This window comes from Chanodichthys erythropterus, chromosome 16 (genome assembly GCF_024489055.1).
Source record: "Chanodichthys erythropterus isolate Z2021 chromosome 16, ASM2448905v1, whole genome shotgun sequence".
Lineage (NCBI taxonomy): Eukaryota > Metazoa > Chordata > Actinopteri > Cypriniformes > Xenocyprididae > Chanodichthys > Chanodichthys erythropterus.
The window spans coordinates 26,934,523-26,961,090 of NC_090236.1; the positions used below are offsets into that span (position 1 = coordinate 26,934,523).

The 26,568-nt window shown below is 39.9% G+C and overlaps 1 protein-coding gene across 5 annotated transcripts in view; it reads right to left on the bottom strand.

Moving 5' to 3' along the window:
• The window catches only part of slc12a7a (solute carrier family 12 member 7a), a 32,895-nt gene extending 6,327 nt beyond the window's left edge, over window positions 1–26,568 (bottom strand). For 2 of the 5 annotated variants that reach the window (XM_067364168.1, XM_067364167.1), the window contains exons 1-20: window positions 26,140–26,568; window positions 19,993–20,078; window positions 19,681–19,812; window positions 19,120–19,266; window positions 16,675–16,729; window positions 16,460–16,590; window positions 16,015–16,241; window positions 13,851–14,065; window positions 13,468–13,638; window positions 12,317–12,415; window positions 12,143–12,200; window positions 11,832–12,006; window positions 11,513–11,631; window positions 8,925–9,023; window positions 8,556–8,675; window positions 8,357–8,461; window positions 8,113–8,281; window positions 7,183–7,378; window positions 6,709–6,878; window positions 6,481–6,612 (exon numbers count right to left, since the gene is read on the bottom strand). In XM_067364168.1, coding sequence (XP_067220269.1) covers window positions 6,481–6,612; window positions 6,709–6,878; window positions 7,183–7,378; window positions 8,113–8,281; window positions 8,357–8,461; window positions 8,556–8,675; window positions 8,925–9,023; window positions 11,513–11,631; window positions 11,832–12,006; window positions 12,143–12,200; window positions 12,317–12,415; window positions 13,468–13,638; window positions 13,851–14,065; window positions 16,015–16,241; window positions 16,460–16,590; window positions 16,675–16,729; window positions 19,120–19,266; window positions 19,681–19,812; window positions 19,993–20,078; window positions 26,140–26,263 — 2,730 coding nt within the window. In that variant the 5' untranslated portion in view covers window positions 26,264–26,568. Of the gene's footprint in view, window positions 1–6,480; window positions 6,613–6,708; window positions 6,879–7,182; window positions 7,379–8,112; window positions 8,282–8,356; window positions 8,462–8,555; window positions 8,676–8,924; window positions 9,024–11,512; window positions 11,632–11,831; window positions 12,007–12,142; window positions 12,201–12,316; window positions 12,416–13,467; window positions 13,639–13,850; window positions 14,066–16,014; window positions 16,242–16,459; window positions 16,591–16,674; window positions 16,730–19,119; window positions 19,267–19,680; window positions 19,813–19,992; window positions 20,079–22,522; window positions 22,998–26,139 lie in introns of those variants that run through there. The other 3 variants (XM_067364169.1, XM_067364171.1, XM_067364170.1) reach the window with 3 other exon arrangements.

Consider the following 26,568-nt stretch of genomic DNA (forward strand, 5'->3'; position numbering starts at 1 on the left):
CCACAAACCACACAAGGACAGTATTACTTTATATTCATCTCTCAAGAACCTGATAACAGCCATTACCACTCTGTGTTCCACATATTATTCCAATAAACTCACCTGGATTGCTTTTATCTCTGCCTCCGTGTCTATATCATAACAGAAGACCGGACCATAACAACTAACGGCATGATGACAAACGATCCATTCCAGGAACTCGTGGACGTGCTGCGTCGAGCACTCACACCACAGCCCTCAACATCGTCATCCCACAACACGGCTGTCTCCGCACCCACCAGCACCACTCCTTCACCTGCATTCACCGCCAGTCCCATGGCCAAACCGGCGCCCTACTCTGGATCGGCGGAGGAATGCAGCGGATTTCTTCTCCAATGTGAGCTGGTCCTGGAGATGCAGCCGCACCTCTACACCACAGACACGGCTAAAATAGCGTTCATTATTTCACAACTGCAAGGGAAGGCTCTGCAATGGGCAGATTCGTTGTGGACCCAGAAAGGCCCAGTCGTCCAATCCTATTCGGCGTTCGTCTCCCACTTCCGGGAAGTATTCGGGAAACCTCTGACTGATTCCTCGACTGGTGAGAAACTTTATAATCTAAAGCAAAGAAACCTATCTGTTAACGAATATGCCTTGCAGTTTCGAACGCTAGCCGCCACCAGCGGATGGAACGAGCAAGCCCTCATCACCACGTTCCGTCAGGGGCTGGAACCCTCCGTGCGGCTGCATCTCGCTGCATACGAGGACTCCATGGGATTAGAACGCTTCATCCAACTCGCCATCCGCGTGGGGTCCCGTATGCAGTCGTGCATTCAAGAACACCAGGGCCAGTCATCCACCACTAACCTCCTCCGTCGGTCCGAACCCGTCAGCTCCCCAGAACCAGCCCACGAACCCATGCAGATTGATCACTCACGTCTCACCCCTAACGAAAGACAAAGAAGGCTGGCCCTGAATCTCTGTCTCTATTGCGGAACAATGGGGCATAATCTCTCCACATGCCCAATCCGTCCTCCTCGACCCGTGGTGAGTGCAATATTTCCCTCCATTCAGAAAATGAAACCACTCACTACAACTGTAACTCTTACTGCTGCTAACACCTCTGTTCCAGTGGTGGCGCTCCTTGATTCAGGGTCAGCCGGAAACTTCATCTCAGGCACCCTCTGTAGACAACTCAACCTTAAGATCTCTCCTTCACCGACGAGCTATCAAATCCACTCCATCACGGGCAAACCCCTAAGCCGCAGACACATCCGTCACTGCGTGGGCCCACTACAACTCAGCATCGGTATCCTGCACACTGAACACATCCATTTGCTGGTTCTGGAGGAATCCACCGCTGACGTGGTTCTAGGGCGCCCGTGGCTGGAACAACACAACCCCAACATTTCCTGGCGCACGGGCGAAGTCCTGAAGTGGGGCGATCACTGCTTCCCAGACTGCTTCCCAGCGCTTCCTGTTCCAAGACCTCCACTCTCCAAGTCTCTTCTCGTGAATGCCACGTCCATCGAGAGCCCTGTTGAGAAGCGCTCCGTGGATGTTCCCCCTGACTACGCCCCCTTCAGCGACGTCTTCTGCCCGCAACGCGCCTCCAAGCTTCCTCCACACCGGCCATGGGACTGCGCCATCGATCTGCTGCCGGGTGAACCAGTGCCCAGGGGACGCATATACCCCCTGTCCATACCGGAGGAGAAGGCCATGGAGGAATACATCAAGGAGGCACTCGAACAAGGTTACATCCGCCCGTCTACTTCCCCTGCTGCTTCAAGCTTCTTCTTCGTGGCAAAGAAGGACGGAGGCTTGAGGCCATGCATCGATTACCGTGCACTCAACAAGATCACCATCAAGTTCCGATACCCACTTCCCCTCGTCCCAGCGGCCCTGGAACATCTCCGCGGTGCCACTGTGTTCACCAAGTTGGACCTCCGCAGCGCGTATAACCTCATCCGGATACGTGAGGGGGACGAGTGGAAGACCGCCTTCGTCACGCCCACTGGACACTACGAGTACCTCGTGATGCCGTATGGCCTGGTCAACGCCCCCTCCGTATTCCAGGATTTCATCCACGAGGTGCTCCGGGAGTTTCTCCATAAGTCCGTTCTGGTTTATATAGATGACATCCTCATCTACTCCCGGAGCTTGGCCGAACATCGCCACCACGTTGCGGAGGTCCTCCAGCGCTTACGGCAGTTCCATCTCTTCCTCAAGGCTGAAAAATGCTCATTCCACCAACCCTCCGTCCAGTTCCTGGGGTACGTGATTGATCACAGTGGCATCCGGATGGACGAGGGGAAGGTCTCCGCCATACAGTCCTGGCCCACTCCTACCACCATCAAAGAACTCCAAAGATTCCTAGGTTTCTCCAATTTCTATCGCCGGTTCATCAAAAACTACAGCACAATCGTCAGTCCACTCACCAACCTCCTCCGTCACCAGCCCAAGTCTCTGTCCTGGTCTCCATTAGCCACCGACGCCTTTGAGACCCTGAAGAAGGCCTTCACCACCGCTCCCCTCCTCGTCCACCCTAACCCGGACCTCCCGTTCATAGTAGAGGTGGACGCATCTACCACCGGAGTGGGAGCGGTCCTTTCACAGCAGCAGGGGACACCAAGTAGACTCCATCCATGCGCCTTCTTCTCCCGCAAGCTCAACCCGGCGGAGGTCAACTACGACATCGGTGACCGCGAACTCCTGGCCGTCAAGCTTGCCCTTGAGGAGTGGAGGCATTGGTTGGAGGGAGCTACTCACCCATTTCAAGTCCTCACTGATCACAAGAATCTCGAATATCTGAAGGCCGCAAAGAGACTCAATCCTCGCCAAGCTCGCTGGGCTATGTTCTTCTCTAGATTCAACTTCTCCATCTCCTACCGTCCTGGTTCAAAGAATACGAAGGCTGACGCCTTATCTCGCCTCTATGCTCCTGAGGAAAAGCCCGAAAAACCTGATACTATTCTGCCGGAGTCCATCTTCATGGGCCCCATCCAGTGGTCCGAAGAAACCATTCCCTCCGCCAATGCCTCCACACGCACTCCGCCGGGTTGCCCACCGGGCTTGCAGTACATCACACGGACACGTCGCACTCCACTCCTGCACAACGTTCACTCTTCACTTGGCACTGGTCACCCGGGGGTCAAGGAGACCCTCTCGTTGCTCAAACAACGCTTCTGGTGGCCCAACATGGCCAACGACGTCAGGAGGTACGTGCAGGGCTGCAGGGAGTGTGCCATCTCCAAGAGCCCACGCCATCTTCCCACCGGCAAGCTCTTTCCTCTGCCCGTTCCTGAGAGACCCTGGTCACACCTGGGAGTGGACTTCGTCACCGATCTCCCCGAATCTGACGGTCACACATGCATCCTGGTGGTGGTGGACCGCTTCTCAAAGTCCTGCCGTCTGATACCCCTGGAGGGTCTACCTACCGCCATGGCCACCGCAGATCTAATGTTTAATCATGTTTTTCGCTATTATGGATTACCTGAAGACATCGTCTCCGACAGAGGACCCCAGTTTGTCTCACACGTCTGGAAAGCCTTCTTCTCCCTCCTGGGTGTGACCGTCAGCCTATCGTCTGGATACCATCCTCAGTCGAACGGGCAGACGGAACGGAAGATCCAGGAGATCGGCCGCTTCCTGCGTACCTTCTGTCACGGCCACCAGAACTCCTGGAACCAGTACCTGGGTTGGGCCGAGTACGCACAAAACTCTCTCCGCCAAGCCTCAACGGGACTAACACCCTTCCAGTGCGTACTCGGCTACCAACCCCCGATGTTCCCCTGGGACGGGGAACCCTCCAACGTTCCGGCAGTCGACTACTGGTTCCGGGAGAGCGAGAGGGTGTGGGACTCAGCTCACCACCAGCTGCAGAGGGCCCTGCGCAGACGCAAGATGGCAGCCGACCTTCGACGCTCCGAGGCTCCTGTCTACCAGCCGGGGCAGAAGGTCTGGCTGTCCACCCGGGACATCAGGATGCGTCTGCCCTGCAAAAAGCTGAGTCCCCGCTTCATTGGCCCGTTCACCATCCTTCGGCAGATCAACCCCGTCACCTATCGTCTCCAACTCCCGGCACAGTATAGTAGAATCCATCCTACATTTCACGTGTCTCTACTTAAACCTCACCACCCTTCTGTTGTTCCCTCCACAGAGCCTGACGTGGCAGCCGCCGAGCCCCCCTTCCACTTCTCCTAGAGGACGGCACAGCCTACGTGGTCCACGAGATCTTGGATTCCCGGCGCCGTGGTGGTAAACTCGAATACCTCGTGGACTGGGAGGACTATGGTCCCGAGGAACGCTCATGGATTCCCAGGAACGATATCCTTGATCCTCTTCTGTTACAGAACTTCCATACCAACCATCCAGACAGACCTGCCCCACGACCCAGGGGAAGACCACCACGACGTCGGGGTCCGCGGCCCTCAGGAGCGGGCCGTGGGAGGGGGTACTGTCACAGACACGCCAGGCTCCACCTCACCACAGTACCCACGCACTCAATCACCAGCTTATTAATCACCGCCACCTGCACCTCATTCACTCTGCAATCACCAGCACTACAAAGCCACCACTCTCACACACACTCACTGTCCGGTCTCGTTTGCACTACGCCATGTATATGCTTACCTTAAGGACTCCCCTTCAACATACTTACCTGCTCCAGCGATCTCCTTCATCTCCTTCGTCTCCTGGTCCCTTCGTGTGCTTACCCATCTGTGTGTGTGAGTGTCTCCAACGTCTCCCTCCATCTCAGCTCAACTCCTGGATCCACAAACCACACAAGGACAGTATTACTTTATATTCATCTCTCAAGAACCTGATAACAGCCATTACCACTCTGTGTTCCACATATTATTCCAATAAACTCACCTGGATTGCTTTTATCTCTGCCTCCGTGTCTATATCATAACACTGGGTAGTTTTATTTAAACCAACTATTATTTAAAAATTGCTATATGGCTAGCTTAAAATGAACCCAAAATAGTTTGGAAATTAAAATCCAGATGCAATTAGAGACAACAATAATAGACAAAAGGTGAATGTTTATTAATAAGCTTTAATATTTTATTAATATACATTTAATAGTTTAATAGTTTATTAATATAAATTTATTAATAAGCAATTTAATAAATGTTTATTGTTTAATAATTATTAATTGAACATTAATAAATGTTCATTTCCAACATACTTTGGGTTAATTTTAATTAAGCAATACAGTAATTTTTAAACAATAGTTGAGTTAAATAAAACTACCCAGCAGGTTGGGCAAACATTTAACCCTACCGCTGGGTTAAAACAACCCAATTGCTGGGTTTGTCCATTTTCAACCCAACTTGGGTTGTTTTTAACCCAGCATTTTTTAGAGTGTAATGCGTTACATTCCTTTTGCATTACTTTTTCTCACCTGGGCAAGGCTTGCTTGTTTATAATGCTTGTTGTAATAACAACAAAAAAGGTTCTATTTTTGTCAAATGTAAAGGGCCTTTCACACCAAAAGTGAAACAAATAAGCTTCAGGCTGAAAGAAATGTAAATTCGCACCTGTACAGTAGAGGCAGTGTTGCCAAGTCTGCGGTTTTCCCGCTACTTTAGCACTGTTGCCTCAAGTTTGTTTTCATGTCCGTGGGTTGACACGACCCCAAATAACATGATATTTATCCCCTGGAATGCAAATTTTACCAGGGGAACGCTGCCAAAAGATTTTACCCTCTGGAACGCGATAGTTAAATAAAAATATTTAAAATAAATTCAGCTGTTCAGCCATTCTGGACTGAAGAAAAGAATGCAGGAGAAGAAAGTTCAACACGCTTACTTCAGCAAATATTTAAAAAATAAAACAAATGTGATCTAAAGTCATTTTTGCTTATTAATATGGTTGAAGTGGATCATCGAAGGTCAGCAGCAAAGACTTTGGTTAATAAAGTGAGATCAAGTACATAAAGTATATTTGTGTAATTTAATATATGTAATTAGCAGCAAAGACTTTGGTTAATAAAGTGAGATCAAGTACATAAAGTATATTTGTGTAATTTAATATATGTAATTAGCAGCAAAGACTTTGGTTAATAAAGTGAGATCAAGTACATAAAGTATATGTGTGTAATTTAATATATTTAATTATTGCATGTTTGCATAATATTCTGAGATTGCATTTCACTGTTTTTTATTCATTGTGAGTAATACTGTTTTTTGTTTTTGTTTTTTTGAGATGGGTAAATGCCTGCTCACATTTATTCTAAAACTACAATAACCATCATGTTCACGCAGCGCACACAATGCCTGTGCACTTACTCACGATTTCTCTCAACATGGGGACAGGAGAGCTGTCAGTTAATAAATGTAAAAACAAAGTAACTTGCATTACTTGTTTGAAAAAGTAACAGATATTTTGTTGTAAATTTAAAAGTAATGTGTTACTTTACTAGTTACTTGAAAAAAAGTAACCTGATTACATAACTCAAGTTACTTGTAATGCGTTACCCCCAACACTGCTCACCATTTCCACAACTTCCACCTTCGCATCAAGACGTAGGTGGTACAGGAACATCTGCAGGTCTTTCTTCATCTGGATGCTGTTGTCATCCATCTGAGCCACTGTGAAGATCCTCATCTTACACTTTCTCCAAACCTACATGATTTCAGGACAGGGTAAAGCACAGTGTGAAATCTTTGGTTGAAAAAAAAGAGCAACTTTGCTGTATCAAGACAATTTGTTGCCTTCTACCTTGTGCTGGCGGAGCAGAAAAGGAAGAAGCATGAGTAGACCACCATCATGGACAATCCACCAGACATCAATGGTACCCTCAGCTAACCGGTCCTGGTTTGTGGGAAATGTATCAATGTGTTTTGCCACTAACAGAGCCTGGTGGGCTTCTGTTGTCTCTCTGATGGTTTCTTTGGGAAAAAACATTTTCATTTTTACTATTTTGTCAATCTGATTGATATTTCATACAATGTTTTCACATCATTGTGAACAACAGAATATTTCACAAACTGATCTAAAATGATGTGGAATTACTCCTCTTTAACCAGCTTTTTTCAGTTCTTTGAGACCTAAAGCCTTCAACAGTTCACTCATAATAAAGCTCAGCTACCCTCTCAACCCTTATAATCCTCTATAATAATCCCTGACCTCATTGCCTTAAAATGATTATCTGACTTACTGCCAGCTTAGTATCAGAAAATGACAAGTGCGCACCAATGAAGTTCTTCCAGGAGAGGGAGCTCTCTGACTGTTTCCAGTTGGCTGGCCAGGCCACAAGGACTGCATTGTGTTTCATGCCACCCAGGCCTGCGGACTGGATCAGGTGAGAGAAACCATCCCGCTGGTTAGAGGACACCACCACATGACAGAAACCCTTCGTTTTCTCCTTTGCCATAGCTGCTTTGATATTCTGTGAAATACAAAAACAAAGACATTGATATATGTTAGTAAAACTCAATGTTGAATAAATTTGAATATAAAATGTGAATACAATAAAATGCACTGACTACCAACCATGGGAGATGACTGAGTGCATATGCTGTCAGAAAGTCTTATTTATAAGCAAATGTCTTGTTTAATCACTACTAATCCCCAGAACTTTGTTTAACAAAAAGACAACATTGACTACAGGGTAGATTAAAATGACTGGAAGGTCAGGATTCTAAAGGGGAATTTGCTTTCGTGATTGTCACGCAATGTCACCATAAGCCATAAATGTATTAACAAGGACTTTCACTTTTGAGCAATCTGCAGTTAAACGTCTTGCTCAAGGGCACAATGGTCATGGCTTGCTTCTTGTAGGGTTTGAGAGAGCAACCTTTCTGGTAACCAGCCCTGAGTATCATTGGTGAAATAAGGATAATTGGTGAAAAAAACAATTGCAAAATGATGATGATTATTATTATTTTATTTATTAATTTTTTTAACATTTTTTTAACCTCACATTTATTTATTTTTTCTTATGGTTGTAAGCCACCCTAAAGGGCAAGGTGACAAAAACTATGCAGAAAATTTGAAGAATTCTTTTTCATTTGTATCTCATGTGCTGACAATAGTTGTACAGATATTACACACTTCCCTGGATAACAATCATCTCTGTATTTGATAATCATCTCTGATTTGGTTTTGACCTAATGCCGTCACCTGTTCAGAGAGCTTAGCTTCTGCCCCACGAGCCATGTAGGTGCCCTCCAGCACAGAGCAGACGATGGTCAGGCCTTTCCCAGCCTTCAGCTGTGAGGTAAAGGAGAGCAGACGTGGATGCTTTACCCCCAACTCAGAGTCCAACTTTAGGAGCACCAGCAGCTGAGGTCTGGAAGATGAGTTAAATGATTTTTGAATCAAGAATGATGATGTTTATATAGCACTGAAGATGTTGAATGCTTACCTCCAGTTCTTGGTGTGAGGTGGCGCCTCCTCCAGTTTTATTAGGGCATAACGAGCTGCGTTGAGCGATAATCCTCGAATCCCATCACCCCATTCCTTCTCTGCCCTGAGGGGTGTTGGGGAAATAAAATAGGGAGGAATAAAGTTAATATAAAACATTTAACCTAAAAACACAGCGAATCTGATGGACACTTGCTTACCCTCTGTATTCAATGTACTTGTAGGTGCATCCAGCAATAAGTATGACAACCAAAGCATAGTACCAAGATGAAACAAACATGAGGGAGAGACTCAGGCTCATCCCAAGGAAAGAGAGTGACCTGCAGACATTTAAACAAATCCAATGGTGCATTTAATGGTAGTTAATACAAGCAAACATTAACTCTGACTGCTCCGTTTTACCTCAATTCACATGTAGAAAGAACTAATAACCATTACACTACACCTATTTAGTTAATGAAAAACCCATGTCCACGTAACAGCATGACATTGTTAGCATGTAGGAAAACAGAATATGCACTTCTAACAAAGCTGTTGATTGTTCCTTTGGAAATCCAAACATGTCTTACCAGTGGTAGAACTTGAATCTTGGCCTCCAATTTGGGGTGCGTAGAAGTGTTTGGACAGCACAGGCCAGGTTTACAAAGAGGTAACACATTAAGAAAAACCTGTAATATAGTAATTGAATCCAAGGTTATTATAGTTCATTTTTAATTAAAACCTTAAAATGTGAATTGAAATAAATATTAGCTGAAATAAAATAGAATATTTAAAAAACAAACTTATTTTATTTATTTCAGCTGGTTGCCAAGGAAACATTTCTTATTGTCATTTAGTTTAACTTGATGTATTAAAACAGCTAAAATAAAATGTCATGAAAACTACATAGACATTAAAGAAAGGTTGCTAAATGTTTAACAAAAATTAAAATTAAAACAACAAAAAAAAATTAAAACTATTAATTGAGACTACCTGTATAACAGTATCTCAATGATACTAAAACACGAAATTCACAAACTGAATGTAATGGTCACATTTAGAGTGCATTCAAAGTATAAACATTTAAAAATTAGAATACATTTTAAAATTAAAAATCACTTAGTAATAATTTTGACACAAAATTCATATTTGTGTAATGGTGTGTTGTTAATGTTAATGACATTTAAATTATTTAAATGACAAGGAATATGAAATGAAGTTGTATGTCAGTATGTCAAAATCAAAGTGATTGCATCTCAAATACATTTAAGCACATAATTTAGTCAAGAAGCAATGAATATTTTAGTGCACATACAGGGCTCAATGCTAAAGCAGAAAGTATACTTTGTTTTTTTATGTGCGAACGCATTCCGATCTGTTCTATTTATGTAGTTTTTCTTGAACTACCTTGTGAATTGGCACCCCAGGGCATGGTTGCCACCTTGTGGATAAAGAAATTACTGCAAAAAAAATTAAATGCGCATATGCGACCTGCACGTACAAAGTAAGCGCGGTTACAAAAATTCAGTGGCGCGCGTTTAGTATGCGTGTACTTTTCTGATGACGAAATTTGCATCACGTACAGTAAGCTGACCCTTGCGTACGTGTAAAAAGTGAGGTATACTTTGGCCTTAAGGATTTTTTTCTACTGTACTGTAATTTTTCAACTGTTTACGTTCACTTAAAGGTGCCCTAGAACTTTTTTTAAAAAGATGTAATATAAGTCTAAGGTGTCCCCTGAATGTGTCTGTGAAGTTTCAGCTCAAAATACCCCATAGATTTTTTTAAATGAATTTTTTTAACTGCCTATTTTGGGGCATCATTAGAAACGAGCCGATTTCAGGTTGCGGCCCCTTTAAATCGCACGCTCTCCGCCCCCTCCCGAGCTCTCGACTCACACAGCTAATATAACCCTCAAAATGGATCTTTACAAAGTGTTCGTCATGCATACTGCATGCATACATCGAATTGTGTGAGTACTGTATTTATTTGGGTGTTTACATTTGATATTGAATGAGTTTGAGGCTGTGCTCTGTGGCTAACTAGCTAACACTACACTGTTGGAGAGATTTATAAAGAATGAAGTTGTGTTTATTAATTATACAGACTGCAAGTGTTTAATAATGAAAATAGCGACGGCTCTTGTCTCTGTGAATACAGTAAGAAACGATGGTAACTTTAACCACATTTAACAGTACATTACCAACATGCTAACGAAACATTTAGAAAGACAGTTTACAAATATCACTAAAAATATCATGTTATCATGAATCATGTCAGTTATTATTGCTCCATCTGCACTTTTTCGCTGTTTTCCTTGCTTGCTTACCTAGTCTGATTATTCAGCTCTGCACACATCCAGACGTTAATACTGGCTGCCCTTGTGTAATGCCTTGAACATGAGCTGGCATATGCAAATATTGGGGTCGTACATATTAATGATCCCGACTGTTACATAACAGTCGGTGTTATGTTAAGATTCGCCTGTTCGTCGGAGGTCTTTTAAACAAATGAGATTTATATAAGAAGGAGGAAACAACAGTGTTTGAGACTCACTGTATGTCATTTCCATGTACTGAACTCTTGTTATTTAACTATGCCAATATAAATTCAATTTTTAATTCTAGGGCACCTTTAAGACATAACTGACTATGTTACAAGGATAGTCGCCAATACAGGCATGTTGACAACTGTGTGAATATGTCTATTCAAGGGCAAGAAGATGTGAAAGAGAACATAATTGGGAGGTGGCTTTCTGGGTGTGAGCTTCAGATGTGTGTTGTGCACCCAAAACTTCTCACACAGCGAGTTCCAAATTGAGCTCTCTTTTGCATCTTCTTGCGCTTAAATATATTAAATTGGCAACACTTAAAGTTAACACATGCAAATGATAAACTTTGGTGACAATGCAGCACTGGCCCGACTGGCCAAGTGACAGTTCTGTCAACTGCCCTGAATGTCGTTTACACTGGCCCCAGGCCATCGGGTAGTCCTTATTGTTGAGCCCTTCACATAACTATAGCCTTTTTTTTTTTTTTACATACATACATACAAAAAAAAAAAAAAAAAAAAAAAACGCACAAAAATGCAAATAATAATACATAAAAAACCCCAGCAAATTCCACCTGGCTCTAGTTGCCACAAAGTAAAAAGGTGAAAGCAAGAGGAACACACTCACATTGACAGGATGGGAGCAACAGCATCCAGGGAAGCGATGAGAATCCCAATCTCACAGATGGCTGCAGTTAGGAGTAAGGCCCAGGTTGGCTCACCATTAGCTTTACTATGACCAAACACCTGCCAATGAGACGTAGGTCATGTTAGTTACATCATAGGATTATAGTCAAGACTGTTCTCTCAAGTGTGTTGTACACTTTCACTTCTTTCTTTGTATACAATTTCTGTAAACAACAGCATTTTATACAAACATTTGTGCCTCAAGACATGTAAAGTTGTGTTTAACTAATAAAAAAAATCATAAAAGGGCATGTTGTTACCTGTAAGAATGGCATGATGCCATCTCGCGCTATAGACTGAAGGATCCTGGGAGCACCGGTGAGGCTCTGTAGCCCCGCTCCACAACAGGAGAAAAACGAGCCAATCACAATGACCCATGACGATGGCCAAGCTAGTGTTGCAACAACTAGAGTTTTCTTAACTGAGTCACCATACCTATTATGAAAGCAAGCATGCAAAAACATGTAAAAACAGGAAGAATGTCTTATCTGAATGGAATTATCAAGCATTTTTGTAACCCACTGTTATTACATACTGTTTATTATTATTACTACTACCAAATAGCACTTACTTGTCTCGTAACACCACACCTTCAATACATGCTCCAAATAACACTACACAGGAAATGTCTGTTTAGCATAATTAAGGGGTTAATGAGTAAATGATAAAATTGTTTATAAAATAGACTGCTTAAAATTCTTTTCCTAGAGGTTTTCTTCTTCCCATTTTTGCAGCAAAAAGATACAGATGAAAGAGGTGGTTACAATAGCCAGAATGGTACCAGTGGGAATGGACCTCTGAGGGTCTCTAAGGTCTCCAGACCTGTTCGATCCAGCCATGATTCCTGTAAAAATCAGAGAAAAACATCTGATGTGTTTCATAATACTTTAATAACAGCTTTTACACAATCACGAATGGTGAAGCAATAGGTTTAACTACATTTTTCAGTAGTGTTGCTAGTTTTTAAACCATGTAGTATTTTAAGTAGTGAAGCTGTGACTTATTTTAGGGAGTGTTGACAGATTATGTAATGTTACATTATTTCCTCGACAATATTTCAGCAGTCAGCATAGGTTGAAATTCCTGGTAATTCCTGCCAGCGATGCCCAATAATGAATCACCTCTTTTCAAATGATCGACCAAGTGGTCTTGAATTAGTTTTCGATTCAGTCTGAATCATTCTTATAGATCACTCATATATACTGAATAATTTGGAATGGTTTCTAAATTTTTTGAACAAAAAGACCGCTCGATGAATTGGATATTTACCCACAATCCACTGAAACCAAATCTACAGAAGCATCCTATCGTGTTTGTAAACGGTGAAGATCAAGTTAAACTCCTGCATGTACACTTTGAGGACAACTCTTTGCTGCAGGTAAATGCAATTTGCAGCCAAAAGAGTATCAAAAACATTAAAAATCCACAAAAGCACAAGTACAAAGCTGTTTTGAGCCATGAAGATAACACATTTAAGATATTTTTACACATATAAAAACATGTATTAGGTCAAAAATAACCCCAAAATGAAAATCCATAATTCAAACATGCATTACTTTCTTTTTTCCATGTGTAACAAAAGAATTTTGAGTCATGTAGACCTTCTGGTCACTTCCATGCTCCATGTGACCATATGACTTGTTGAACTCATGAATCAGGTCAACTGAACTGATTTATAGAAAAGATCTGTGTGCACCACTATTATGGAGCTTTTTTGTCATTTTGGAAATGGAAAATCCCAGTCCACATTCATCTACATTATATTGAAAATGGCAAGTACTACAAAAATTCACCTTTCGACAGAACAGAGAAAGTCATACGGGTTTGGAATGACATGATGAAGGTGAGTAAGTAAAAGACATTTACGTTTTCTATTTCTTTTTTAGAAAACTATACCTGTAACCGAGGGGAAGTAGATTCCAACCAGAAGGGTGAAGAAGGTGGAAATGTCATTTAAGACATAAGGCAGTAAAATATCATCGTCCGTGTTATCTGAAACCCGTTCTGAACTCTGTCCCTTCTTCTCCACTACCGCCCTGTATTGTCCATAGTGTCCCCACATGTTATCTAGGAAGGAGAAACATAAATACATAGCAAATAACACTTGATTAGCACTGAGTTACTTTAACTAAAGTCTCATGTTTGTGAAAATGCTTCAGCTGATTTTTTTTTTTTTATCAGCTGATGCATTTTCACAAACATAAGACTTCAGTTTAAGATTTTGTTTGAGTTAAATAAGATGTGTATAGTTTGCTGTGTAATTTTATTTGAGAATTCACCTGATATGACCCCGCTGAGCAAGCCAGGAACAGCCTCAATCTCCGTCAAATTGTTATTGGTGAAGTACTCATCACATGATGCATTTACATAAAAGTCACCTTTGCAAAAAAGTTTCCACAGTTCGGTGGGGTGGGTTACATTGTCGATGACCTCCGTCTTTAGACACTTGTCAAACTTAGAATTTTGCAAGGTGCGGTTGCCTAGCAGACAGATTCTGTTGATGCACAAGAGACCGTAAATATAGATTAATTTAACTGTGTTCAAATTAAACACTCTCCATAATATCTGATATAGGCTATCTTAAAATTATAAACATCTTTATCATATTTCAATCAAATGCTATAAAGCATAAGCATCTAAAACAAACAAACAAGCGAAAAAACCTCAGCAGTGTCAGCACTTTTGTTGTGACATAAGTGCCAGGTAGCCCCGCCCAGGCGCCCATACTGACGTGTCGAACAAGGACGTGTCGTGGAAAAAAATTACTGTTGAAGTTTAGAAACGGATATGATTTGACAAATTTCTCAAGTTCCACAAGGAAACCCCTAAAGGCCTGCCGTCCAGTTAAGCATCACGGACGCCACGAGAATACAAGGTAGCCTATATGTTCTTAGTTTACACTTTTCGGCAGCTGTGAGGTTCCCGCGCAAGAGAGCGCGAGCAAACGGCAAGTACTGTTCTGATTGGCTGTTCTGTGATTGATTGCGTTGCATCGCTCCAAGTGTAGAACGATTTTGCGTTCCACTGCGCAGCCTTTTTTTTTGTAGCCTACTATGTAAAATATGTGCTAGCTAGACAGATGTACGTTTTGCCGCGTCTCAGTACTTCCATAAATGTGTCCTTCAAGTGAAGACGGAAAGATTGAAGCATATTAATGAGCAAACAAAGCGTATTTACTCTGAATTCTAGATGAAGCACGAGTGTCCAAGTTTGTCCTTCTTGGAAGTTGGGCTTTGGAATGAGCATGTCGAATTGAAACCTGATGGAAACACGTATCGATAAGATTCATAATATCATAAAGAGAGAGTTGAGTGAGCGGAAAGCAAGTATATAGCAAATGGTGTTACTTACTCAACTTTCACCGTTTGCTTCACATTTATTTGTGATACCATAAATGATAGCAATGGATATTTTTCATTATTTTGAAATCAGATGTAGGCCTAGTAGTTATTATTTGGGTTTATTGTTCACAGTATAATTATTTTGTGTCTATTTCTATGTGATGTTTCCGACTTGAATGTGAGACATATTAATTTGTAATTGTAGGACTTGGGTAAAGTTGGTTTTATTCACACATTCGGACTTCTGATAAATTCAGACTTTCCAATAAATGTACAATAAATTAATGTTTGCGAATTTTAAGCAGCGACATGATATTGGCAACCAACGATTGTCAACTTACAACATTTTTCAAAGTCGATCAAAATAGGCAAGTATTAATGGCATATTTACTTGTGAATGTCCACTGAATGTCCAATGTAGTGTGATTAACAAGGCTATTGAATACGGATGTCCGAATGTGCGAACATAAAACCAACTTTACCCAAGTAATTGAAGGCAGAATAGACCAGGTGGTTTCACAGACAGGGTTTTAGATTAAACCAGGATTAAGCCTTTGTTCAATTTGGACATTTAAGTAGTTTTTATAAACGTGCCCTAAAAAACATTCCTGGTGTGCATCTTGAGACAAAACACTGACATATTTTAAGATGTGTCAGTGCAAGTTGCTTTCAGTTAAAAGAGCTCAAGCATCCATTTTAGTCTGGGACTGGCCTTAAAGGGATAGTTCACCCAAAAATGAAAATTTGATGTTGGTTTGATGTTCGGTTTCTTGCCCAAACCGATTGTTTCATGTCTTAGGACATCAATGTGTCGTCACGAGCTGCAGTGTTTCATTTGGATTTGACTGTCGTGTTTTTTTGACCCTTATAGACAAAGTTCCCACTGACATGCATTATATGGCTGACAGACGGCAATGGTTGGAGTTAAAAATCATCAAGAAACAAAGTCACCTACATCTTGGATGCCCAGGGTGTAAGCAGATAAACATAAAATTTTCATTTTGGGGTGAACTATCCCTTTAAGCCTTGTCCTTGAGCCTGGGGAGATAATGTTTTCCATGCTTGTGGAAAATGTGCACGTAAAAATCACAGCATTACTCACTGAAAATTGGAAGGCTTGAATGCGCTTTGGATGACACCTGCGTAAATGGCCATAATTGACAGCACCACACAGGACAGGAAGATCAAGGCCAGCTTGTTGACATATTTCACTCCAACAAACACTACCAGGGTCATGGTAGCTAAACAGCATGTGCCATAAACACGCATGTTATTTTGCATCCAATTTGGCTCATCTTTGAACAGATTAGCAGTGGGCATGATGTATGTCTGTAGCAGGGTATAAAAGGAAAGAGAGAGAGAAAGGTTTACTGAGGGTGCAAAAATTAATCTGATTTTTGAGGTCATGTGACTAGGGCAATTAAAGGGTAAGTTGATAGAATCTGCTGACTCGAGTTAGCTCAGTGCTGATGAACTCTTCTGTAGTGCAGAACGAGTATGTATTGGCTTACAAGAAAATATTAGGGTTGGTCCAAGTTTTGACTCACCAAAAATATTTCCATGGTTCCTAGTATGTACATAGAACCTGCAAATGTGGTGCCCAGGTAGAAACACAAACCCACTGCTCCTCCAAACTCTGGGCCTAATGCTCTGGAAATCATGTAGTATGAGCCACCAGCTGAATGGAAAGAGAAGTTGACTTAAAACAAATATGGAGAAAATAAAAATAATATAAGTGTAACATAACATATTGAAATCATACCAGGCACTACACCATTAGTCGCAATGGCACTCATTGAAATTGCAGTCAGCATGGTCTATGGATGAAGAAAAAGACTCATGTAAAACAAAACCTATATATCCTTGCAGGGTAATTATCATTTTTAATTTAGGCCTAGTTATTTCCATTTTACTCACAATTTGATTTATTTTTTGTTATGATTCATTCTATTATTGTCAGTTTATTTCAGAGCTTTCTAGTTTCAGTTTTAGTTTTTATTTAAGTTTTAGTATTTTAGGGCTAATGTTAAGTTTTAATGTAAGTTAATTTTTCAGCATGGTCTAATGTTATTGCTATCTTATGTAACTTTTAACTTTTTTTAGCCATTAAAAAAAAAAACAATTTAATCTTGTAGAAGAACTTTGGGACTCAATCATTAAGCAAACTTGTGCGTGAAATGTTTTCATGAAAAAATCATTAACCAAATCCTTTTGAACTAAAATTTATTCTAAATTCATGAAAAAATGTAATACCAACTGAAACCACACGTAGGGCCTAAGCAAAAAGCACTTTCTCTGTGCGGCCTTATGATTTTTATATTTTATCTTAACATGTCTATTATTATTATACTTAACATGTGCACAGGCATTGTCATGCTGAGACTGTTGGCACAATTTTTTTCAAGCACACATTTCTCTGAAATGTTTCAAATCAAGATTTTTCTTCACTGGAAGAGGACATGTTGACATACTCTTGGCCATGTCAAGTTTTCCTTTTGTGTATGTGCCAAACTGTCAAAGCTGACAAAAAGGCATTAAAGCAATGATTAAAGGAACGCCTTCATGTGTCTTTTACATCTAGATACTCTAGGTCTGGGGTTTTCAAAGTCAAAGACAGTGGGCCTCCCTTCATACTTGCATGATGCTGATGACAAACACAAATAATTTCCATACCACAGCAAACCTAGCCTAATATATGTAAAAAGTTCTTAAACAATTATTGAAGTAAACAATCAGTAATAAAATAAGAAAGAAGCAAATTACAAAGAAAATTACAAGCAACATAACAAAGACACAAATTAAGTAGTGCTTTAAAGGATTAGTCCACTTTTAAATAAACTTTTCCTGATAATTTACTCACCCTCATGTCATCCAAGATGTCCATGTCTTTCTTTCTTCAGTCGAAAAGAAATGAAAATTTTTGATGAAAACATTCCAGGATTTTTTTTTCCATATAGTAGACTTCAATGGGCACCAAACAGTTGAAGGTCAAAATTAGTTTCATTGCAGCTTCAAATTGTTCTACTCAATCCCAGATGAGAAATAAGGGTCTTATCTAGTGAAACCATCGCTCATTTTCTGAAAAAAAAGAAAAAATTGAAAATTATATAAGTTTTAATCATAAATGCTCATCTTGAACTAGCTCTCATCTTCTTCTCTATTTGAATTCCAGCATTGTAGACACTGCTAAGCGTATTACTGACCTCCACAGGTCAAAGTTTGAACTAATTGTTATATACTATTGAACTAGCATATAAAAATTAGTTCAAAACTTTGACCTGTGGAGGGTAGTAATACACTTAGCAGTGTCTACAATGCTGGAATTCAAACAGAGAAGAAGATGAGAGCTAGTTCAAGATGAGCATTTATGGATAAAACTTATATAATTTTAAATTTTTTTCAGAAAATGAGCGATGGTTACACTGGATAAGACCCTTAATTCTCATCTGGGATTGTGTAGAACAATTTGAAGCTGCAATGAAACTAATTTTGACCTTCGACTCTTTGGTGCCCATTGAAGTCTACTATATGGAAAAAAAATCCTGGAATGTTTTCATCAAAAACTTATTTCGTCTGAAGAAAGAAAGACATGGACATCTTGGATGAAATGAGGGTGAGTAAATTATCAGGAAAAGTTTATTTAAAAGTGGACTAATCCTTTAAGTTTTTCAGGTGGATCTAGCCTAGTATTCAAGTAAAAATACTTCAGTTTTATTAGGCTGCTGTCACTTTAAGACCTAAAGCACAGATGTAATGTACACATTGTACACATCAGTTTTCTTTCCCAACTGTTTACGTTCACTTAAGACATGATGGGCATTCTGACAAACAAATGTGTGTGTATTTAAGCCACAGAACCCAGATCCCACATTGTCTGAGAGGCAGCTTTCTGCGCGCATGCTTCGGTGTGAGCACTGAATTTAGTTCTCTTGCACTTATCAAGCACATTCCGCTATTTTTCTCATCCATTTCTTTATAAATCTAACATGCCAGTAACTTTAAGCAGTCCTGCACTGCATGGATACATTTACATACAGCTATCAATTTGACACTTGTCTCCAGGATGTATAGCCCTACTCCTCTGCGCCTCCCCTGATGTGCCCTCGCGCCCCCTTTGGGAGGTCCACCCCACATTTTGAAAACTCCTTCTCTAAGTAAACCAGATTACAAAAAAAGATCTTTTAAATTGTCAATGGGAAAAACTCACGCAAATACAGCACATAAAGACGACAGCAAGGGCCTCCATGATTCCGGCGGTACCCACTATCCACGTGAGCCGCAGGAACAGAATCACACCCAGAATGTTCTGCATGCAGGGCAGGAACACGCCTATGAATGTGCCCATCTGAGGGCCCTTCAAACAGATTGGCACACAAAACAAAAACATGTAAGCTAGATTGACACACAAAACAAAACCAAACATTTAAGCTATGTAAGACAAACTGCGATTCCACACTCTAAAAAATGCTGGGTTAAAAAACCCAAGCTGGGTAAAATATGGACAAACCCAGCAGGTTGGGTTAAAGGGCACCTATTATGCCCTCTTTCACATGATGTAATATAAGTCTCTGGTATGGTCAAGTTTCAGCTTAAAATACCCCACAAATTTGCCCCTATTTGGGGGTGAGCAAAAACATGCCTTTTACTATATTAATATATTGCTGGCTAAAAAAATAAATCCAAAATTGGTTGAAAAAAATGGCTGGGTAAAAACAACCCAATTCCTGGTTTTGTCCATATTTAATTGAGAGTCTTGTTGGAGACTCACATTTACGGTGACTCTCTGAATCCCATCCTCACTCTCAGCCTCCTCATGCTCGATGACCCCCTGGGTTATGTTGGTGTAGTTGGCCAGTTTGTTGAGGAGGGATGACACCATCGGAGTGCTGTCCATCTCATCCTGTGAGTAAAGACATGGAGGAGCTAAATAGTTTAATACATACAGCACAGTGTTGCAACTTAGTGACACAATATAAAAGAATTTCATAAGCTGAGGTATTTCATTTGAAAATAAAATATTCCTACAGTGATAGCTGATGTACAAGGATGAAAGGTGTATGGGTTTCAAGCTACTTGTTACCTCATAAAGAGCCATATTCTTGCCGTAGATGCTGTCATCATGATCTGTACTGATTAAAGAGCTGGTTTCTCTGGGGGTGTTTTCACCTGGCAAATAACAGAAAACAAACATATATTTTAGTTTAGAGAGGTTGATTTTAGCATAATCGCAGAAAAGATTTTAAAACATTATAGGCAGAATGCATTTGCTGACTTAGTAAATGGTTACTGTGAAAAACTGGTCATCACACTAACTGATCATTATAACAGACTTTAAAGTCGTTTCAAACTCACGTAAACACATACCTCTCTTCAAGATGCATGACAGATGAAAACAATAAGTGCTCTAAAATGTTTCCAAAGCTAAAAAAAAAAACAGACTATGTGCCCATCGTACACTATGTGATTTTCTCTGAAAACTGTCATCTCCAACTGGCCAAAATCAGCAGACTTGCTCTAATTTTCAGCACCTAAATTCGACTCCTTTAGACTGCAAATCAGGGCAAAAATCTGTGCAAGAGTCATGAAATGTATTCAGCCTTAAGTAGAGATTTTTCAGATCTGTTTTTTTTTAAGTGTTGTGTCCCAGGTACTGTACAAAAAACAATAAAACTGAAAGTGTTAACTGTATTTGACATGTTTATTCTTGTCTTGGAAAAACATGCAGGTTTTGTAATATTTTCCACACAACTCTTCTGTTTTTTTAGTAAGAAATGAAACCGAAACTTTTAATTTACATGGTAAATACACAGAAAACAAGCATGATATATTTTTTCAACTGAAAGATGTGCGATAAGTTAAAATTCCAACAGATCATCTAGATTATTTTTGTCCATCCATATCCAGAAAACACTCAACCTGTGTTCTCCTCAACATTATCCTCCTGATGTGTTTAACAACTGTATATTGTGTTCCGAAGATGAACGAAAGTTATACGGTTTGGAGTGACATGAAGGTGAGCGAATGATGACAGAATTTTCATTTTTGGGTGAGCTAACCCTTTAAAAGTTTTCTGTCAGGCGCTTCATATATAGAACCTTTTAGGTGTTCCCATCATGGGATGATCTGATGGATTTAGTTTTAATTAATTAATTAATTAACTCATATGTTTTAATTGGTTTTAATTCATTTTTTATGATTTGATTACATTTTATTAATTAAACAGCTAACACACGTTATCACTTAAAGGTGCCCTAGATTCAAAAATTGAATTTACCTCGGCATAGTTAAATAACAAGAGTTCAGTACATGGAAATGACATACAGTGAGTCTCAAACGCCATTGTTTCCTCCTTCTTATATAAATCTCATTTGTTTAAAAGACCTCCGAAGAACAGGCGAATCTCAACATAACACCGACTGTTACGTAACAGTCGGGATCATTAATATGTACGCCCCCAATATTTGCATATACCAGCCCATGTTCCCAACATTATGAAAGGCATTAGACAAGGGCAGAACGTCTGGATCTGTGCAGAGCTGAATCATCAGACTAGGTAAGCAAGCAAGGACAATAGCAAAAAATGGCAGATGGAGCAATAATAACTGACATGATTCATGATAACATGATATTTTTAGTGATATTTGAAAATTGTCTTTCTAAATGTTTTGTTAGCATGTTGCTAATGTACTGCTAAATGTGGTTAAAGTTACCATCGTTTCTTATTGTATTCACGGAGACAAGAGTCGTCGCTATTTTCATTTTTAAACACTTGCAGTCTGTATAATTCATAAACACAACTTCATTCTTTATAAATCTCTCCAACAGTGTAGCATTAGCCGTTAGCCTCAAACTCATTGCAGAATCAATGTAAACATCAAAATAAACACTGTACTTACGCGATTAGACATGCTGCATGACGAACACTTTGTAAAGATCCATTTTAAGGGTTATATTAGCTGTTTGAACTTTTTTTTATGTTGTTTAAGGCAAGCGCGAGCTCTTGGGGCGAGGAGCACGAGATTTAAAGGGCCACACACCCTTAATCGGCTCATTTCTAATTATGCCCCAAAATAGGCAGTTAAAAAAATGAATTTAAAAAAAATCTATGGAGTATTTTGAGCTGAAACTTCACAGACACATTCAGGGGACACCTTAGACTTAGATTACATCTTTTTTTTAAAAAGTTCTAGGGCACCTTTAAAAGAAATGAAACAGGAAAGTATGTAATCATTTAAGTCATTTGCTCCACATACAGAGCCTTTTTGGCATAAAAGGTTCTTTAACATTAAGTCTAGAACCCACTGAACCTTTTTTCTAAGATATGATAAATACTGTATGATCACGTAGAACTCTTTTAATGTTTTAATCTGTTTACATCTCCTTAAACTCCCACAACAGCAAATTTGTGAACTGTACACATCTACCGCCCATGTGAATACCTCTGCCTGAAACATATTGTGGCCTTAAAAAGAAAAGTAAAACGATTTCCTACTAAATAAAATTACAAATGCTCAACAAAACACTAATGCCAAAGTTATTTAAAATTGTAATCTTACTCTTGCCATTGTAATGATCTTTTAATGATCCATATCAATGAGATTTAAACTCACCTAATGTCTCTGCATTCAAATCTGATTCACACTCCATGCTGAGAGGGAGACAAAGGTGTGTCTAGTGAGAACCTTTTTACCTTGTCTCTTGTTGGTTTAAATATGAGACACTATTGCCTCTGCAAAATCCTGTACAGTCTCCTCTGATGCAACACTATCTTTTGAACCGTGCAGCTAATCTCATTTGAATTTCAATGCACTGTTGACAAACTCCTTAGTTTTGTCAAGAGGAATGTTGGTCCATCTGAGTGGGATCAGTCTGTGTCTGTATTCCCGCAGTTGGTTGTCCAAGTCTTGTACTTCTCGTATCTATTGTCTCGAACTCTCTATCTTCTTCACTAATTTTTTGGCTCCAGTAGATGCTGTGTGTTGGTGATATCCGCCTCTCCCTGCCCTCCAGTTTGTTTTGTTCTTTCTGAGGTTCAATAACAGCATCAGACTGACTCCGTGACTCCTGTGTTTCTTTAACCCTCAGTACAGGATCATTGCCTGCCGGCACTGAGCGCAAGTCTTAAATAACTTCTGATCAACTTGAATAGGGGAGGGGATTTTCAGTTAAAAACCAGTTAGTCTGCTGAATAAGACTATTTCCAGAGAGAAACCTTGAAATCTAGTTCATCTGCATGCTAGTGTAATTACAGAGCAAGAGGAAAAAGTAATTTAATATAAGACATTTAAATAATTATATATATTAAAACAAGCTGTGTAAAATATTTATATTAAGTAGTTTATAAGAAAGCAGATTTTGAAAAAAGTAAACTTGGGAAATATCTGTTTTCCTGACCTGTGATGCCATTGATCTAATTTCACATCTATTTCCACAGTGAGAACAGGACAATAACAGCGTCGGTTCATAAAAGGCTTTCAAGGCCTCAGAAACATCCTTTTCCTGAGAATTCCTTCCGTGTGGCTTGTAAATTGTGTTTACAATCTTGTGCGCAGCTAATTTTGTATATAAATGATGAAATCCCAAAAGGGACTAATTTGTGATGTTTTGGAAAAGTTCATAGTTTTTATCAAGATCTTAATTAGGGGTCAGATAAGATTATTAAACGTTTTTGAAAGAAATCTCTTATGCTCAACAAGGCTCCAAGTATTTTGATCAATAAAGTGAAAACTGTCATATTGTGAAATACTGTTACAATTTAAAGGTGCCCTAGAATTAAAAATGTAATTAATATTGGCATAGTTGAATAACAAGAGTTCAGTACATGGAAATGACATACAGTGAGTCTCAAACTCCATTGTTTCCTCCTTCTTATATAAATCTCATTTGTTTAAAAGACCTCTGAAGAACAGGCGAATCTCAACATAACACTGACACCTGGTTTAGGCTAAGCCCTGTCTGTGAAACCGGGCCTACATCACTTAGAAGAAATTAAACGTTAAAGTATTATGCAATCATTGAAGATATTTGCTCTGTATACAGAGCCTTTTTGGCATAAAAGGTTCTTTAACAATGAGTCTAGAACACAGTGAACCTTTTTTCTAAGAAATGATAAAGTAAAATAAATAAATGATAAAAAAATATATATATGATGCAGTAAACTTTATAGGGTTAATGAGGGTTAAATTATCAAATTATCAACTGATTATGCAATGTTCTATACAGAACTCCTTCACAGCCACGGGAAGGTATTTTCGCAAGCAGTTTCATTACAAAAAGGGAACAGCACAATTAAACTTATTTTTGTCATGGAATGATTTAAATAGAGCAATTTAAAGGAAGAGGACAAATTCCACAAGTTCTGCTACACACCCCTGTACACACATTAACACACGCAAAAGAAAACATCTGGATTGTGCAATTCTTATGTGAATGTGAATGGATAACTATAAACTTTAAAGATGCCCTTGATTCAAAAATTGAATTTATATTGGCATAGTTAAATAAAAAGAGTTCAGTACATGGAAGTGACATACATTGAGTTTCAATTCCCATTGTTTCCCCCTTCTTATATAAATCTCATTTGTTTAAAAGACCTTTGAAGAACAGGCGAATCTCAACATAACACCAACTGTTACGTAACAGTCGGGATCATTAATATGTATGACCCCAATATTTGCATATGCCAGCCCATGATGTTCCCAACATTATAAAAGGCATTAGATAAGGGCAGCCAGTAACGTCTGGATCTGTGCACAGCTGAATCATCAGACTAGCAAGCAAGGACAACAGCGAAAAATGGCAGATGGAGCAATAATAACTGACATAATCCATGATATCATGATATTTTTACTGATATTTGTAAATTGTCTTTCTAAATGTTTTGTTAACATGTTGCTAATGTACTGTTAAATGTGGTTAAAGTTACCATCGTTTCTTATTGTATTCACGGAGACAAGAGCCGTCACTATTTTCATTTTTTAAACACTTGCAGTCTGTATAATTAATAAACACAACTTCATTCTTTATAAATCTCTCCAACAGTGTAGCATTAGCCCGTTAGCCACGGAGGACAGCCTCAAATTCACTCAGAATAAAACTTTAACATCCAAATAAATACTTTACTCACATAATTTGAAGCATGCATGCAGCATGCATGACGAACATCTAGTAAAGATCCATTTGAGGGTTATATTAGCTGTGTAAACTTTGTAAATACGCTGTAATCAGGCTGTAATATAGTCGACAGCTCATGTGGCAGGAAGCACGCGATTTAAGGGGGCAGCGCCGAGTGTAAATCAGTGCACTGTTAATGATGCCCCAAAATAGGCAGTTAAAAAAATTAATTTAAAAAAATCTACGGGGTATTTTGAGCTGAAACTTCACAGACACATTCAGGAGACACCTTAGATTTATATTACATCTTGTGACAGAACGTTCTTAGGCACCTTTAAGATGATGACAGCAACTCCTATTGTGTCCCGAAAAGAAAGGATCACTGACCAATGGGTTGTTGGCACCAGACCACAATTACTTTTTATATAAATAATGATACAACACCACAACAACAACTCATATTTAGCTCTTATTAAATTCTGTCATGATTTGTACCCTCATCGAACCTGTATCACTTTCTTCTGTGGAACATAAAATACCATTTGCATCTTGAGTTTTTTTTTTTTTCTGTGCAATCAAAGTCAGTGGTCACAAAACCTTTAGGTTACCAATATTCTTTAAAATATATATTTTTTGTGCTCCACAGAAAATAATAAATGACGACAGTATTTTCATTTTTGGGTGAACAATCTCTTTCACTTTGAATGGAACCCACAAAAGAAAGAAGTTCAGAAGAACCAGAATGGAAGAATATTACAAATGCCTCCACAGTAGAGCAACTTGGCTTTAAGGTCACTTTTATTGTGTACAAAAAAGTGGTGCAATGGTGTGTAGTAATTTATCTAAAGATAAGCACCGAAAAGACGTCAGAGTAACAAGAGAAACAGGAAAAAGGAAAAAAGGCATCAGGAAACTGCCACTTGTTTACACTCCATGGGGAGATGATTTCACAAACACATGGTAGTAAACATGGCACACATTTTCTTTGAGGATGTACTTACACAGACACATGTTTGAAAAAAAAACCCCACGCCTTTAACTGTAAGCCTTTTAAAGTTCTGCTCTTCTGTTTGCACATGTCTAGGCAGGATTTTTTTCCCCAGAAAGCTCTCACCTGAGTAGGGTCCTGCTACCGTGTCTGGCTCCTCCTTGTCTTCTTCTTTCAGTATGTGTCCATCATAGTCTGGCTCTGATAATGGGGAGTCCTCCACCGGCAGCACTGTGAAGTTGGTGGGCATTTTCCCTTACACCATGTGCTCTGTTTTGTTTGTTTTCTTGAGTCTTTTTTCTCTCTGTCTCACCCCAAGTGTCCTGGGTTTGGCAGAGTTCGAAGTTCCTTGACTTCTTCACAACTGTTGTTCAGACGCGGCAGCCCATGTGATCTCTTTCCACCAAATAAGGAACATTACACAACTCCTCCCTCTGAGCAACGGGCCGTTCTGTCCTGCCACAGAGCTCTAAGCTGGTGCTTCCTGTTTTGTGTTAACTGGCCTTCTCATTGTACCTGTGAAGGCTGGGAGGGAGGTGATTGTTTGCCGTGTCA